General features: G+C 38.8%; 2 protein-coding genes across 3 annotated transcripts; both read right to left on the bottom strand.

Moving 5' to 3' along the window:
- Positions 1-594: 594 nt before the first annotated feature.
- On the bottom strand, positions 595-8,590 carry LOC121953643 (alcohol dehydrogenase 1-like). The gene is made up of 9 exons (XM_042500832.2): positions 8,532-8,590; positions 7,463-7,564; positions 5,491-5,632; positions 5,128-5,215; positions 4,730-4,949; positions 4,206-4,466; positions 3,856-3,988; positions 1,177-1,315; positions 595-1,062 (listed from the first exon to the last, which is right to left on the bottom strand). Exons 1-9 carry the CDS (start codon positions 8,547-8,549, stop codon positions 990-992), a joined length of 1,176 nt encoding a protein of 391 aa, XP_042356766.2. The 5' UTR covers positions 8,550-8,590; the 3' UTR covers positions 595-989.
- A 3,515-nt stretch (positions 8,591-12,105) lies between these two features.
- On the bottom strand, positions 12,106-17,935 carry LOC121953506 (alcohol dehydrogenase 1-like). 2 transcript variants are annotated; one of them, XM_042500666.2, is made up of 9 exons: positions 17,440-17,933; positions 16,032-16,133; positions 15,310-15,451; positions 15,006-15,093; positions 14,509-14,728; positions 14,030-14,290; positions 13,746-13,878; positions 12,875-13,013; positions 12,106-12,761 (listed from the first exon to the last, which is right to left on the bottom strand). In XM_042500666.2, the coding sequence occupies exons 1-9, from the start codon at positions 17,455-17,457 to the stop codon at positions 12,653-12,655; spliced, it is 1,212 nt and encodes a 403-aa protein (XP_042356600.2). In that variant the 5' UTR covers positions 17,458-17,933; the 3' UTR covers positions 12,106-12,652. The 2 variants fall into 2 exon arrangements, 1 of the variants encoding a protein (XP_042356600.2); XR_015778704.1 differs by lacking the exon at positions 12,106-12,761 and having other exon boundaries at positions 14,022-14,290; positions 17,440-17,935.
- Between the last annotated feature and the right edge of the window lie 91 nt (positions 17,936-18,026).

The raw sequence follows: 18,026 nt of genomic DNA, 5'->3' as shown, positions 1-18,026 counted from the left end.
AGAGACAAGTACTGATGTGTATTTTATAAGGTGGCTTCATAAAATTATGTCTATGTGAGGGCCCAAGAGTCACTTTTGGCGGCACAAAATCACTGTTAATGCTGAGCCGCACTCTTTGCTTACATGAACGGCACAATTGAAAAGAAAAAGGCATTACTCAAATACTATGAGTTACAGTGATTTACATACTCATCTCTAAACAACAAAATCTTGACACCTAAGATTCCAGTTCCCACCCCATGATGACGCTGTTGCCTCATTATTTATAGCAAGGCTCAAGGCTGACCTCTGCCACCAAGAGACAGCAGCATATGAACACATAACCAAAGAGCACCTGACCATTACCTTAAACTCACCCTATTTTTTTAAACAATGTTCAGTGTAGAGTACTGATAAATTCTAATTTAGACCAGGACCTCATTAACTTGTTTGGTTCCCCATGTGTCAACTGTATCTATGTTTTAATCTCTTGCTTCAACTTTCCTTCTGTTGCAGCCTCTTGGCCATGTCGTCATTGTAAAAGAGAATTCGTTTTCAATGAATTTATCTAATTACAGAAAAGTAAAACAAAATAAAAGACAGACACATATCACATTTCTTTTTTAAATACATTTATTTTCACAATCTTCACATAAACCATTGAATATGTTGAGTGCAAGGTTGGGCATCAGATTTTGCCACAACTTCCAAATATCTTGTTTCAGCTATCAGTTTCATGCTACAAACTACCCCACCATTAATCTCTGATCTTTATCACAACCAGTCTTCCCAGTTCGCATTCCTATGTTTCTCATCTCATCCATTCAGATCTTTAGCCATTGCTTTTCACCCCTTCATAACCACCTCTGTATAGACTCCATTAAGGGGACATTTCTGTATAGCTCATGCCAAAGACTCCTTATTTTTCTTCAACTTTCCTATTGTGCACTATATCAATAGATTAATTGTATTACTCTTTAAGAAATTCTTCCATTTAACTATCAGCTGATTTAAATGATTTGGGGTTCACTGAAAGCACCGTAATGGTCTTCATGTGGAGAAACACTTAGAACTGTCCGGATGCTGTGGACCAAAAGCAAAACAGTAGTTAGATGACTTGCACTGATGAATTCTTCATTTGTTATAGCTAGTTAGTATATCCTGAATGGCAGATAAAGTATAGCAGTGTAAATCTACCATTTGCCATGCTTCATCAGTTCAATGGCATCATTGATCTTGTCCAAAGGCATGTTGTGAGTGATGAGCTCATCCAGCTTCACTTTTTTGTCCAGGTAGGCTTTAACCAACTGAGGCACACCATCCTTAGGCTTATATCCTAAACAACAGAGAACAGACATTATAAAATAAGAGAAATGCAGGCTCATCATTAATACTGTTTAAAGGATGCAGAGGTCAAGAGTACAGCGTAATAGGTACTATCACAGGACAGGTGTTGGTAGTAAAATGAGGGGATGTACTTACAGCATAGCCTGACTTGGTCACCAGTGACTTGGCCCCACCCCTACAATTAAGCCTGATGACTGTACCATTTACTAACAGGCTATAGATATAAAAAAATGCCTTTGGTTACCAGTCAAGAAGAATTCAACTAAAACACAAGAAACTTGTGCTCCAGAAAAGGATAAGAACTCAATGAAGATTTTAGGGTCACTGATCAGCAATTATGACTTAAATATAAAGGCCAGAGAGCAGTAATAGAAAAGAAAGGAAGAGGAGGCAGAACCAGGCTGGTAGGTTTGAACGGACTAAAACCACCCTTGCCAAATCGGGCTGAAAGCTCTGCCACCTCCCCCTCCTCCCCGTCACACAGACAGGGATTTCAACTGAGCTAGTTATCACATGGCTATCACAGCTCAAACAGCAATGCAACCTTCAACAGAGCCGGGCTTCGCTTATGTGAGCTCCCAGTAGTGACCGTGCCGATGCTACCCTCACTGGCACATGCATCACACTTGCCTTACAGTTTGAGTTTATGCAGGCTTCAGGTATCGACAGTATCACATGGCCATCCCAGATGCAAGGCCATGCTACTATTTGGCTACCACATATACAAAGCTAAGCCAAGCAAACACATGGCTATCCCCCAAGAGGCTAAACTGAGCTAGCTAAGCTGGCTAGGCTGGCTATCACAACCCAAACAGTAATACCACCTTCAACAGACCCAGGCTCCATTTATGCAGACTCCAGGTAGTGACTGTGCAGATGCTACCTTCCCTAGCACAACCATCACAAATGCCAATATACTACAACTCACATACAAGACTCGAGCCAAAGGAAATAGAGATGAATTGGATCAACAAACAAACAGCATGGTCTCAAACAAAGAGACTCAAACAGCCCACTCCCACTCCTAAATACCCTTACACTTCCTGGATTTTCTCCTGAGGGGACTGATTGGTGGATCTCTCCACCTGATCTCAAGGAGTTGTCCATTCAGTGGGTCCCCCTGCTGGTCCCCAACTACCATTGTTTCTCCAAATCCACTGACTGGATTTAATTGCCTCATCTGACATTTCTTCCTCAAATTCTATCCCCTTACTCTCAGTTCCCCCAGGAGAGAGGTAGCTGATCCAGCTATAAATCCCCTACATCCCAATTCAACTGAGCGAACCCTAGCTTTTCATCCTTTCTGCTCAGCTTCTGCCTGCAAGTCGATGTACCTCAGTTTCTTCCTTTCATAGGCTTCTTCCACCAAGGGATTGTTACCTCAATGAAATAAACGATCCATTGACTCACCAACCACAGCAATATGTCAGGCCTCAAATTAGTACAAACTATTTCCTGGGGAATAACACAATAAAAATGCGGGCCTTAGCTGAAACCCAGATGATTTAAATCCACTTTCACTGGTGTTCATATTACTTCTATTACTATCAAGACCTTGCCCTCTTGAAATTGACAACCAATTCAAAATGAGGAATGACTACTAGTGACTATGACCAATGTGGTGGTTTGTGTTTTTCCCCCGACCCCCATTCCGTTCCTCCACCATCTATTCTCATTAAAACCCTTTTCAACTATCCATCCACTCTACCACTTCCAGCGTAACCAACTTCCTGAATAACCTACGTGTTTCGGCTACACCATCTTCCCTCCCCCACCCTGCTAGAGAGCCCTTTGTTCATCCCCCCTGAACACTAAGCTGGGGATTTGGGTTTGTGTGGCCGTTTTTTGCTTCAGTGTTCTTTAGTTTTTGATCAAAAGCCCTCCAGTTTTCCTTCTTATAAATCTAAGGTAGCGTATGTTATGAACTTGTTCAGGGGTAAAGCTGCTCAGTGGGCTACTGCGTTATGGGAAAGATTCCCTGGTTTTGCTTTCATTCGCGGATTTCCCTACTGAATTCCACAGGGTATTTGATCATCCAGTACAGGGTCAGGAAGCAGCTCTCGTTACGTCAGGGCGCTAACTCCGCCGTACTGGCTTCAGAAAGTGGGTGGGATGAGTCAGGTGTGGACGGCGTTTTTTCAAGTCCATAGGCGCAGCAGCCAGCCTTTCCTTGTGTTACCACCCATAAACAAACGGCCAGACAGAGCGGGCCAATAAAGATCTGGAGGCGGCTCTGCGTTGTGTCGCAGCTCACCATCCAGTTTCCTGGAGCACCTTCCTGCCATGGATCAAATATGGCGTGGCGTGGCTTCCAGGTGCTGGAGCTTACTGCACATCTCCTCACCTGCTCCTCATCAGCAATCCCCCCTCTGCAGCATAAATACCTCGGCTTCACCCCTGTTCAGCTGACATGGAAGGTCACTCACCGAACGTCACCATGTGATGAGCTCGGAGTGGGAATGTGTCGCTGTGAAGAGTTAAAGTGGTGCCATTAGTGGGATGGTCATATTTGACTGACAGGCAACTCACCTCCAAACAGGCAACCTTTCCATGTTCGTCCAGTCAAGAGTTGAATGGGTTTTGCAGAGAAGTCGTGCATGAGTACTGCACCAAGAATTACGCTGACACCCCAGCCTTTCACACAAGACTCCAAGGCACTTCGCTAAATAGAGAAACAGCAAGAAGTCAGTTGCCACAGGGTTTCAAACCAGCTGAGGAAATTAGTGCTTTAATACTTGGATAGTACTCATACTATTCTTGAGGAAGTATATTAAATATAACCCCTCATAACCCCTAATATAAGCCCTCTTGAAGATTTTTTTTTTTTTTTTTTTTACAAAGTACATCAAACCGTTATGGAAACCTTTCTATCTCCCTACCATGACTTTCACATCCCCGACACATTCTATGGAGTAGTCCACTCCTCCATTCGTCATCTCAGACAGCACTTCGTTGATGGGTCTACTGTGATCCCTGGGGTTCACAAAGTCGGTCGCACCGAAGACCTTGGCTTTCTCAAACTTCTCTGGATTGATGTCAACAGCAATAATCCTCTTGGCTCCTGCAGCTTTGCAGCCCATGACTGCAGCCAAACCCACAGCTCCCAGGCCGAACACAGCACATGTGGAGCCTGGTTTTACCTAAAGTAACGCAGGTTGACACAAGTGACACTCTTTGGTCAAAGTGGCTCTTTAGGTTGGACTTTTTAAATCTTAAAACACCAGCTCTCCCTAAAACCATAATGTCAAAGGCAGTTAGAAAGTTTAATTTCCAATGTCTGATATTTAACTGTGGTGTGGTGGGAATTCATTATAGATAGATAGATAGATAGATAGATAGATAGATAGATAGATAGCTTTGTATAATACATGCTGGAAAATCCCCAACAATTGAAAATAAATACCTTAGCAGCATTAACTGCTGCTCCATATCCTGTGGGGACCCCACAGCCAAGGAGACAGACTTTGTCCAGAGGGGCAGCTGGATCAATCTTAGCCACGGCCATCTGGTTAATCACAGTGTACTCAGAGAAGGTACTGGTTTCTATGAACTGCAGCACCTTCTTCCCCTTACAGCTTAATCTGGAGTCTGTTAATGCCATCTCTGTGAAACGATCACTTGCCCTAAGTAGAAAATGTATTAAAATGAGATTACAACTTGAGATCCTATTTTTTTTTCCCCCAAACAATCTTTTCTGTGTCTTCATCAGGTAACATCTAAAGTTCCTCAAATGGGTCTATAATCATATGACCACAGGCTGGGTTAATGAAATGAAGAGAAAAGAAGAAAAAATGATCTCACCATCCTTTTTCACAAAGGTTAGTTTTGGGATTCCTACAGAAGCGGCATTCTCTACACTGGGACATAACCAGAGGAATCACCTTGTCTCCTGGAATTCAAAAACAATATTGGAATTTTAGGCCAACTTACAAATCAAGAAATCAAATGTGAAAGGGGTTTGTTGAGCTGGATGGCACAAATAGGCCATGGTTTACCCATTGCTGGCATTGCTGTCACAAAGTCTGACAGGTTTGAAAAAAAAAAAAATATATATATATATATATATATATATATATATATATATATATATATATATATATATATATATATATATATAGATATACTGGTTAAATTATACTACTTAAAGTGTAAGCTTTAACTGACCTGGTTGAAATTCAGTGACTCTATGCCCAACACTCTCCACAATGCCGGCTCCCTCATGGCCGAGGACTATTGGGAAGCTCTCCTTGGGCATAGTCTCAAAGAGATGAGACAAGTCCGTGTGGCACAACCCGGTTGCCACAATCTGGACCAAAGATAATGACCACACAGTGAAAACAGATACTTCTTTCCTTTGTGCAGTTGGCAGTGTTGGGCATTGACTAATGGGTGTTACCAGTTATAATTTTACAATTATTTACTAGAGTGCATGCTGTACATTACAGGCGGTCCTGAAGAGAAAAATGCACAGGAAAGTTTCTGGACACACTTATTTTGTAGCCAGCAAGGTATCATGTTGTTTGGCACGCTCGCTACCAAACAACACAGTGCAGAAAGACAAGAAAATACAGATTATTTTAACAGTGCTAACAGTGTGTATCATGACCATACAAAAAAAAAGTTAAAAATTAAACATTTATATTTTGATGCATAATGCCAAGCCACTTGGAACTAGATCGATGGTGACTCGTGTATATAATGAGGTTTTAATATTGTATGAGCAAAAAATTGTTTTCTGAAATTAGACGTAAAGCCATTGTCCTGGACCCAGACTCATTACTATAAGCTTTTCAATCAGAATTTCAGGGATAGTCTACATTGAGGGAGAGAGAGTTTTAACTTGTTATCATGCCTGTACAAGCTTCAAAATCTTATTTAACGTCTGAAATTGGTGACATGAGTGTCGTACTCTAAAAGCTGGTACTCCAAAATCAAACAAAACACCAAAAAGACCAAAAATCAAGGTGTTGGAACATCCAACAAATTTTGATAAAGGATGTCACATTATTACACAGTTGTTAAAGTGGCAATATTTAATGAGTGCACTATGACTTGTTTCGGACTTTAAACTTAGCTTAAATTTTGACTTAGGGCTTGATATCGGATCTGAGTGCAAAGACTTGGGATTTATTTGTGACTTGCAAAACAATGGTCCACCTCTGGTATCGACAATCGTTACCTACCCCAACCCCTTCAAGTGTCCTTGTAATGTCACAGGTCAAGTGCAAACAGCAACAGGGGCTCCAACAAAGTCATTTATTTGGGGTGGCCCACAATGATTAAAATATCTTCAGCCACCCACTGATTTTTTTTATTTTTAGAGTTGACTGTTCACTAGGAGCACTGTTGGAATATATAACCCATTTAGTTATTCATTGTACCTCTTGGAGCACAGAACATACTGTGAGCACACAGGAAGCAGTGGAATGTCAAGCGCAACGAAAGTGAAACTTCACTACAAATTACAAATCAACTTTCCAACTGCATATCAACTCCTCAACTGCTGCAGAGAGAAAAAGAACTTCTTTCTGTGCTGCTTTCACAGACCCACAAAAATGTCAGAATTTAGAAAGGGGGCATATAACTTATGGTTTCATTTGATACCAGTATCATCAGTTAAGTATAGCAGCTTAAAGATAAGAATGTCAGCTGGTGATTAATGCTATTTTAAAAACAATAATGTGTAATTTACGAACCTTAATTGCATTGCAATTAATGATACATTAACTCTGACAGCCCTAGTTTAAAGATAACATATTGTTCAAAAATAATGTTACAGTTGATGATGTCAGTAAACATTTGAATGAATATTAAAGAATGTAATGCAAGTAAGGACATAATTATTTAATTAGTAAGTGTAATGTGATTACTGCATTTATGTAGAAGCATTACATTACTGCGTCAATGACAAATGAAAAGTGATTGTAGTAATGCTTTAGTTTTTAACATGTTAGCCCCAACACTGTCCACTGCACATACAGAAAACACAAGTGTGATAATGTTACCAAGGATTTATGTTAGGTGAAAAAGTCCTAAAAGTCCTCAATAACCTTTTTACTGGTACAAACAATCATTCACTAACCTTTACTTAAAAATGCAGTGTGACTGTGTACATGTGTGAGCGGACTTCTCTCACCTTGATGCGGACCTCGTTGGCCTGGGGTGGAGCTACCTCAATCTCCTCTATCACCAAAGGCTTGTTGGGCTCCCAGGCCACTGCTGCCTTGCATTTGATGACCTACAGGGCAGTGACAACACGTGCAACGTCACATCAGTGGGTACAGCAAAACTAGGATAGATCTTCAGAAAGATGCTTTCTAGAAACCCTTCAAGTCCTGCATTTTACTATGCTTGTTGAGCATTAGATGGAATGCTACTATTGTCTGAATGATGATTTCAAGGCAAACTTTTGCCTAAAGGTATACATGTTAACAGTGGTGTACAGTACAGTCATGCCCAATTTAGGGAGATAGATGCCTCTGAAAAAGCAAAGCTCACATGAATTGCAACAGTATAACAATATCAACACAAGGTATCCTGCAAAATTTTGGGCTGGCAAATTTGGTATCACTTCTTAAACCACTGAGTTAATCAGTTGTTGTCACACTTGATAAATGAAAAAAACATTTTTCATTTCACTGTGGAACTGGAATTTTTATGACACAAATACTGTTTTTTCAGGTTAAAAATAATAATTCTAAAATGGATTGAGTGAAATAAACAAGCATGTGCAAAGACAATAGTTAAGCCAAATATGTTGAAGGTGTACTAGTATGCAGGATTTTACAACAAAACAATGTATAAACACTCAAAAAATGTACCAACTAAGTCATTGCTTATGACCAATGCAAAGTGTGATGCGCTGTATTTATCTGCAGGCACTCTGTCCTCTGTCTGTCTTTTCTTCATATTTTGCTGTGCAGGTGAGATCAGAACTCTCTAAAAAGATTGTGACCAGGTCCCAGATTATAAACAGCAGGCATCTCAGACAAAGCTACGAAAATCATGGACAAAGTGTCCAAAATGAGTGTAAGTCAGGCGTTGGATTTCTATTTAACAGTATACCTTAAATGTGAAGTTCATTAGCATTATATTTTTGTTTTAATTTTCTACCTCTAAAAACTTGACAATACTTTTACACATAAAACTTAATAAAACATCACAGTAATACATAGGAGTAATCCCATATTGCATTATGTACCTACCTTACCAGCTGTGGCCATTTTTGCAGCAAAGGTTGGTGTGATAGTGCAGATGAAGTTGAAAAGAAAGAGAGTCAGAACTGGGGAGTGACCTTTGATTTGAGGCTTAAATACTGTTGTCCTGTGTCCTCTGAAGACATTATTTCAGTACAACCAATAAAATCTTGCGTAAAGCAGTATACTTTATTATTATACAATAATGCATGTGCCATTTTTAAGATGACATTTTCTTTCAAAAAAGAACATTTGGTTTGTTGTGTTACAGGGTTTTTTTTTGTTTTGCCCAGTTTTACTATAAAAGCTTTTCAACTCTCTGGTGGACCTATTTCTTTGGGGAGTACGAGTCTAGGTGTATAACAATGAATTTGTGAAGGTAATCACATATTTGACCCTGTGCCCACCCTAAAATTTTTGGTTAAAAATCCCACCTACCTACACCCCCGCTGTACTTTACATATTAAGTTATTATAACAAATATTATCCATCAAAAATGTCTTAAAACTATGAAATACTTCCTTGATACCACACCTGCAAAGAAAACCTCTGAACAGTTTGACCAGCCATTCAGGAGATAGGACCCCTCACAGCTGATTCATATAAAACTCCTACCCCACTGAAAGACTTATCTTCATAGGTTACTACAGTATGGTGTTCTTATAGTCAGAGAGCTTACAAACAAACTTTTCCACAACTTCAATACTTTTGGTCCAAAATTAATAAGTATGCATATAAGGTGATTTTGTCCTTAAACATAAATTTGCAAAAAATGCACAAACTGCATTTTTTTCCCCATTGGAAGTCAAAATGATCATGTTACTAGATTTTATATTGTATTGTGTTTAAAGTGACAAAAGTCATCTAGTCAAATAGTTTTACCCACTCAGCACTCAGGAACGGACCCTCATGTCTATAGAGCCTGTCAGGCTTTATGGTCTGGCAAAAATCTAGCGCACCACTAGGGAAAAAATAAAAAAAAAAAAAATTGGGGGGGCAAGAAAATTTTGTTTTTTTGGTGACAAAAAAAGTTGTTTTCTTTTTTTGAGGCAATTCAGGAGGAAAATAAGGATCATTTTTCTAAGTGTTTCTTTTTGTAATAATCATTTTGACAACAAGAGGCTGAAGCGCACCACCAGTGGACTTTTCATGTCTCTCTGCACAACACAACATGCATCTCTTATTATTCAAATTCTGATATATGAGCACTTTAATGTTAAATAAAAGTTATGGTCACAGTGGTCACTGTCACTTGCAGCACTAGCATCAAACTTCCCTGTGAAATATGAAACAATTAAAAATGAGCTGAAGGGCCTGAGTGGTGATTTAGATTTGGTGATTCAATAACCAGCATCCATGCATGTTGTGTTTAGGGTGCAAAGACAAAATCAATAGTCCCCCGGTGGTGCGCTTCAGCCTCTTGTGGTCAAAATGAGTATTACAAAAAGAAACCCTTAGAAAAATGAGCCTTATTTTCCTCCTTAAAATTTTTTTTTCTTGCCCCCACTCAATTTTTTTGTTTTCTTGTCCCCCCAAACAAATGTTTTCTTGCCCTTCACAGCTTCCATAAATAAGTCAGGGTTTGCAGTAGTGGTATGTGGGTTTCATGGGTTGACCTGCAGTTTGGGTGGAACGGGCAATGCTTGTTGGAAAATATTTCAAATTTCTGGTCATAACATGACAATGCAGCATTCTGATTAAGTTGTTTACAGAAACACTGTTATATAATATAATGTTATAATAATAATATATAATCCAAAAATCCCTCCTCTTTCTGTCTCATTCTGTAACACAACAAGCAGCTTTCTCAATAGTGCTGCTGTTTCAGCTTTTGATTAGGAAAATCTGTATGCCAGGGATACTCAGTCCCACATATTATATCCCTGTCATAACATCCTGTAAAAATATTTCCCTCTGCAAATAGTCTATATAGAAATGATCTCTTCTACTAGGAGAAGACAGTAGCACATCAACCTGATCCAACCAGCACTCGACCATTATTTCAGCATTACTTTAATGTTTTTGGACTATATTCACTGTAGCTTATTTGTAAATTTAGACTTTAGACAAAGACCTCTTGGATTGGCTTGCTGTCCTCCTTTGTCTCACTACACCTGACACTGAATTCTGGAAAAATTTCAGACTTATCAGGGTTAAGATCAACAATGAACTTGGCTGCTCCAGCGGCTTTACAATCCATGAGTGCTCAAAGTCCCTACCACCCAAGACCAGATACTGTACAGACTGTCCTGGCCTCCACCTAGCCCTTAGCTGTTTTCAGTTTATAAAAAGGAAGGATACTTAACATAGTTTTAACCTAAATACAATACATACTGAGGAGTATATGCTAATAAGTTAATAGTGTTTCTAAATAACTTCATACCTGTATGACTGGAACAATCAGACTGACATTTAGTTATCATTTTATGACAAAACTTAACTATGAACTCAACCATTTTTGTTGACCTAAACTTATTATTATAGGGGAATATATTAAAGTAGGTGAATAATGTAGGGGAATACACTGATGTAGGTGAATAATGTAGTGGAATACAATGATGTAGGTGAATAATGTAGGGGAATACAATGATGTAGGTGAATAATGTAGTGGAATACAATGATGTAGGTGAATAATGTAGTGGAATACAATGATGTAGGTGAATAATGTAGGGGAATACATTGATATAGGTGAATAATATAAGGGAATACACTGATGTAGGTGAATAAAATGATTGATGGGAACAAATTAATGTAGAGGAATATATTAATGTAGGTGAATAATGTAGGGGTATACAATGATGTAGGTGAATAATATATGGGAATGCATTGATATGGGTGAATAATGTAGGGAAACACATTGATATAGATGAATAATGTAAGGGAATACATTGATGTAGGTGAATAAAATGACTGAGGGGAACAAATTAATGTAGGGGAATATATTAATGTAGGGGAATAATGTAGGGAAATACATTGATATAGATGAATAATGTAAGGGAATACATTGATGTAGGTGAATAAAATGACTGAGGGGAACAAATTAATGTAGGGGAACAAATTAATGTAGGGGAATAATGTAGGGGAATACAATGATCTAGGTGGATAATGTATGGGAATGCATTGATATGGGTGAATAATGTAGAGGAATACACTGATGTAGGTGAATAATGTCGGGGAATACATTGACGTAGGTCAGTAATGTAGGAGAATACACTGATGTGGCTGAAAAATGTAGAGGAATACACTGATATAGTTGAATAATGTAGGGGAATACATTGATGTAGGTGAAAAATGTAGGGAAATACAATGATGTAGGAGACTAAATCTGGATCTAACAAAAATCTAAAGGTTGATGACATACGAGTAAATGGTACAAATTAAATGTTTCTTGTGCACTCAAAGATGAGACGTGAAGACAATAATTAGAGTTAACTTTCTTATAAAAATAAATCAAAGTATCACAATTTATAAGGGCATTCACGTTCAAGCTCTTACTTGTGTCAACATTTTGTTCCAGTCACAGTGCAAGTCATATTTGCAAACTGATGATATGTGATCATAACAACTAAGAGTGCAAAGTTCATGATGGGTTATAAATATTTTTTATTGAAGCAGATAATTACATGCTTTAAATTATTAGCTGAGTTGTTCAAAGTGTGTGTTGTGTAGCAGGCTGCTGTCTGGACTACCTTAGGTTGAGTTACTGCTTTACGCAAGATTTTATTGGTTATACTGAAGTAATGTCTCCAGAGGACACGGGACAAATATAGAGTTGTTATATATGCTGTAGCAGACAAAACAAATGCAATTTGATGACAATGGGACTTTGATCAGAATTCAAGCAGGATTTAGGATCAACTTTAATTTCAGTTCTTCATAAACCACTTTTGAGAAAAATGACAATAAATCTATCTTGTACCTTGTAATAATGACTTAAACACTGCCTGCCAAGTTAAGCAAACATTAATTTAAATGTGATAATCTTAGCTATCTGAACTAAAACTCTAACAACAACACAAACAACACTAGGACACACACAGGGAAGCCACAGATCCCATCTGTCAAATGCCAACACAAGATTCTTACAATCTGCAAACTGAATAGTGCTCAAGATCAGGCACGTATACAGTCTAAATTTTGATAGATCTCTTTGTTAAGAGCTTGAATATTGTGTTGAGCTTTGTTCGAATATAGTTGCAGACACGATGTTCTGGAGAAACACTCAGGACTGTCCGGATGCTGTGGGACAAAAACAAAACAGAAGTTAGAGGACTTCCATGTATCAGTACTTTATCTGTGTAGCTTTTTAGGAAATCCTAAAAGGTGGAGAATATATATAAGTGTAAATGTACCATTTGTAATGCTTCATCAGTTCAATGGCATCATTGACTTGGGCCAAAGGCATCTTGTGAGTGATAAATTCATCCACCTTCACCTTCTTATCCAGGTAGTTTTTAACCATCTGTTGCACACCATCTTTACTCTTAAATCCTGAACAATAGAGAACACACACACACACACACACACACACACACACACACACACACACACACACACACATAATAAAATAAGAGCAAGTAAAGTATTATCTTATTAATACTGGCTAAATGATTGCATAGATCAAGTTTACACCCTTTTGGTTATTACTACAACACAGATGATTGTTGTAAAGTGAGAGTATTCAGTTACCACTTACCAGAGGTGCGGACTTGAGTCATGACTTTAGACTAAATGGTACAAAATAAAAAAAGACTTGCAAAGACTTAGCCTTTTGACCTAAAAAAAACTTCCCCCACGCCTAAAGATTGAAAAGTATGTTCTTCAAAAAATGAACCACATATCAGTTCATTTCCCGAATCAGCTAACATTATCGCTTTTTATTTCCAGCAAGTCTACGCTATTTTGTCTTTGTAAAATAAAACATGCAGTGGTCAACAAAAAAACAAACTGCAGTATGCAAAACATGCTTGTCGAAAGTTACAGATGGAGATTCAACAACATCCAACAAATTACGTGAATGTGAAAAATGTCTACAGTTGCCAGTCAAAAAGAAAAGGATGATTTCCTTACTCGAAACCTAGATGAGATCAACCTAGTTTTGCTGATGCTCATATTATGGCAGTTTCTTTTATGACCTACTCTCTTGATGACCTGTGACAGTGAAAGTTAAAGTAGTTTAATTATTTCGTGCGGATGGTCATATTTGACTGACGGGCATCTCACCTCCAAATGAGGAGCCCTTCCAAGTGCGTCCAGTGATGAGCTGAACTGGTCGAACAGAAACATCGTTTATGTTTGTCCAGCCAACAATCACACCAACACCCCAACCTTTCACACAAGACTCCAAGGCACTGCGCTAGATGGAGAAATAGCACAAAGTCAGTTGCCACAGGGTTTTAAATCTGCAGAGCAGATGAGAAAATGTATGCTATAAAAATTAGATATCACTTCTTCTTGGGAATAGGTGGGAAGAAGTGACACAAACACAAACTTCTCTACCTCCCTACCATGACTCCCACATTCCCAACACATTCCAGGGAGTAGTCCACTCCTCCGTCAGTCATCTCAGACAGCACTTCACTGATTGGTTTATTGTGATCCTTGGGGTTCACGAAGTCTGTTGCGCCGAACACCTTGGCCTTCTCAGCCTTCTCTGGATTGATGTCAACAGCAATAATCCTTTTGGCTCCTGCAGCTTTGCAGCCCATGACTGCAGCCAAACCCACAGCTCCCAGGCCGAACACAGCACATGTGGAGCCCGGTTCCACCTTTAGTACAACAGACTTTGGTCAACATGGATCTTTAGGTTAGACTTCTTAATTCTTAAAATGCTGCATCTCTCCAAACACTATGGTCTCAAAAGAGGCCAGTATGGTTCATTTCCAGTGTGTTATGTTAAACAGAGTGGGGTTAGGAGAATTAGTTACTGCAGGTATTAGCTTTCAACAATACATGTTGGACTACCCCAAAAGTCAAACATACACACCTTAGCAGTGTTAACTGCTGCTCCATATCCTGAGCAGATCCCACAGCCAAGGAGACAGACTTTGTCCAGAGGGGCGGTGGGGTCGATCTTAGCCACAGCCATCTGGTTAACCACAGTGTACTCAGAGAAGGTACTGGTTCCCATAAACGGCACAAGCTTCCTCCCCTTACAGACAAACCTGGGCTTTGGGGCTGCCATCACATCAGGGAGATCAACAGCCCTGCACAGTTAATTTAATGAGAGGAAAGAAAAATTTGAGCCTACATTTTTGCCTTGAACCCTTTCTATTATAGTATTTGTTAACGTGAGCAAAACATGGCAAAAAAGAAAATCCAAATAATCAAATAATATGCCCCATGTCGTCATCAGACAACACCTGGTGCTCCCATGACATACATGGACGGAAATGTTACTACACCCCCACAATGGGTCTATAACATTATGAATACATCCTTGAGTACTGAAATTAAGAGATAAAAATACAAAGATAAGCTCACCATCCTTTCACACACTCGTTGGTTTTGGAACTCTTACAGAAGCGGCATTCTCTACACTGCCAGATGAACAGAGGAATGACCTTGTCTCCTGAAATAAAATTTAAAAAAAAACAATGTTGCCATGTGACAGGAATTGTAGGTCATCTTACAAAACAGAAAATCAAATGTGTAACAGGTTTGTTGGGCTGGACGGCAGAAATAGGCCATGGTCTACTCATTGTAGCACTGCTGCTGCAAAGTCTGGCAGTAAAACAAAAAAGCTGTTAGACAAATAAAACAGTTGAGGTTGTAAATTTTAACTGACCTGGCTGAAATTCAGTGACTCCGGGCCCAACACTTTCCACAATGCCGGCTCCCTCATGGCCAAGTATTGTTGGGAAGCCATCTTTTGGCATACTCTCGAACAGATGATACAGGTCTGTGTGACACACTGTGGTTGCTACAATCTGAAAAGAAGACAACAACCACATATTGACAACACTTTTACTCGTTTCTTTTGAACAGTTGGAATTGTTGGGCAGTAAATTAGTTGCTAATAATGTTCTAATTATTTAGTAAAGGTACCCCAGGTTCAGTCCTGGGGTAAAAAATGCAAAGAAAACTGGTATAATAAACCATCAGTTTTTCCTTTTCAGGAACGGTGCCCCAGGAGTTAATTAAATGCACATTAAATCATATTTTTTTTTTACATAATCAGTGATTAAGCGGTTACAGACAGTGAATGAAAGAATAATAAAAATTATCCCATATGGCCATTTTAATACTATGAACCACAAGTTCTCAACACATTGCTGCATTATTGACAAAAGTAATGTGATTACAAAGATACATTACTTTGTAAAGCGTTACCTTCGTCACTGTCCATTGCACATCAAGAAGAACAGTTTAGTTTGATGATGTCACTAAGGATTTTTGGTCAGTTAAGTCTTAAATCCTCCAGTGAACTCTCACTATTACAAACTACATTCACTCATTAACACAAAAGTTCAGTAAGACTGTTTACATGTGAAAGTGGATGTCTCTCACCTTGATGCGGACCTCGTTGGCTCGAGGCAGAGCTACTTCTATCTCCTCCATCACCAAAGGCTTGTTGGGCTCCCAGGCCACCGCTGCCCTGCATTTGATGACCTACAGGGTGGTTACACCAGCATGAAATCGCACATGTCTGAGTACTGCCACAGTTAAAGTATATCAGGATGGGTTTCCGCAAGGTGCTATTACAGTTTTATCTCACACAGGCTCAGCCCAATACTAGACTCTTTGGGTAATACTCCTCTAGTTACAAGTATGCATTCACACACTGAGAAAAGCATAAATGTAGCTGGGCAATCAGGAAACGCCCACCCAAGTATGTGCAGACGCTACAAGGAGGAAGATTTCCATGTCTGACATTTCGTTCTCTTCAGCAATAGTGAATAGCACACTGAGAAGCTTCCTCCATTGATGGCGTAGCCGCTTCAAGGACCTCATCATTACCTCAGCGCAGACCAAGTGGAGGAGTGGAATGCACAGCCCTCATCAAATGCACTAAACAGCTGTTTTTGTGCATAGTGATAGTGTGGCCGGTAAAGTCCTGTCCAAGAAACACCTTGCAGGATGGCTGTGCGAGTTCACTGACCAAGCCTCCAGGTGGACAGACGCTCCGCGCATGATGTGGCAGTGTCAGCAGCCTTGATCAATGTGACAATTGACACGTTATTTTTGGGGTCTATGCTTGCTGGAATGACAGGACTGGTAAAAACGGTCGTTATGTTTAGGATTTTCTCAGTATGCAAACGTAGAGGAATATTACCCAAAGAGCCCAGTAGAGGGCTCCACCAGTGCTAATAGAACTAGGGTTACAATATTGTAACCTCCATTTGCGGTAACCTTTCAAGGCATGAATTTTACTATGCCTTAGTTTAGATACATTAGATGAAATGTTACTATCCTCTGTACTATCATGTCAAGGCATGTTTCCATTGCAGTTCTACGAAATATGGCTTTTTCGAATTGCCTGAAATACCACCTCTTGCGACCGTAAAACCATTTTTGTGATAAATGCAGAGAATTAAATGTAATTAAACATACATTTAATTAGAACAGTGGAATTTAATGATTGACATACTGAAAAACTGAAAAAGCAAAGAAACTCCAAGGCAAACCAATTCATTTTTTTAAATTCCACTGTGGATCTACAATGAATTCCTATGACAACAAATACATTTTTTTGCAGAACAAAATAATGATTCTAAGATGGTTTGAGTGAAAAATGAGCACCTGCAAATAGAATATATACGGAAAATATCTTCACGGTATACTTTGCAGGATTTTCCTTAAAAACACAATGTATAAACTTATACAAAAGTAATAACTCACAAACATCACTCTGAAAAACTCTTTAAAGCATTACAGTTGTACATAAGAATATTCCCATATTGAAACACGTCCCTACCTTTCCGACTGTGGACATTTTTGCAACAAAAATATTTCAATGTCTTGAAAGTTCCAACAAAGTGGAGAAAGTTAGAGCTTTAGGACAGCAGAGTGACAGGGACAGACTTTGGATTTGAGGTGCCGAAAAGGGGCAGCAGCGCCTAACAGGTTAACCCTTTAGAACCTAGATTGATATCAGTTTTGTTGACACCTTTCACAAGAATTTAAATCTCTGGGACCTGAGAAAAGTGGTTTGATTTCTTTCAAAAACATGGGAAAAGGGCAATGAACTACTTGGAAAAAAAATATCACAAATTACAGGAAATTTATAAAAGATAACAAGAAACTGACTGGAGAATTAGCTAGATTAGTAGATTTCAAATATGGAGTGAAATATCCAGTAAACTATATTCATAATTCTTATAATTATATATTTAAAATTAGAAAAAAAAGAAAAGAATATACACACACACACACAAACAAACACACACACACATATATATATATATATATATATATATATATATATCTATATATATGTATATATATATATATATGTGTGTGTGTGTATATATATATATATATGGCAATCTTCTCATTTCAGTT

This window comes from Plectropomus leopardus, chromosome 14 (assembly GCF_026936395.1).
Source record: "Plectropomus leopardus strain MGB_pleo_1.0 chromosome 14, ASM2693639v1, whole genome shotgun sequence".
Lineage (NCBI taxonomy): Eukaryota > Metazoa > Chordata > Actinopteri > Perciformes > Serranidae > Plectropomus > Plectropomus leopardus.
The sequence above is the reverse complement of the archived record's forward strand: the minus strand, read 5'-3'. Positions and strand labels throughout refer to the sequence as shown.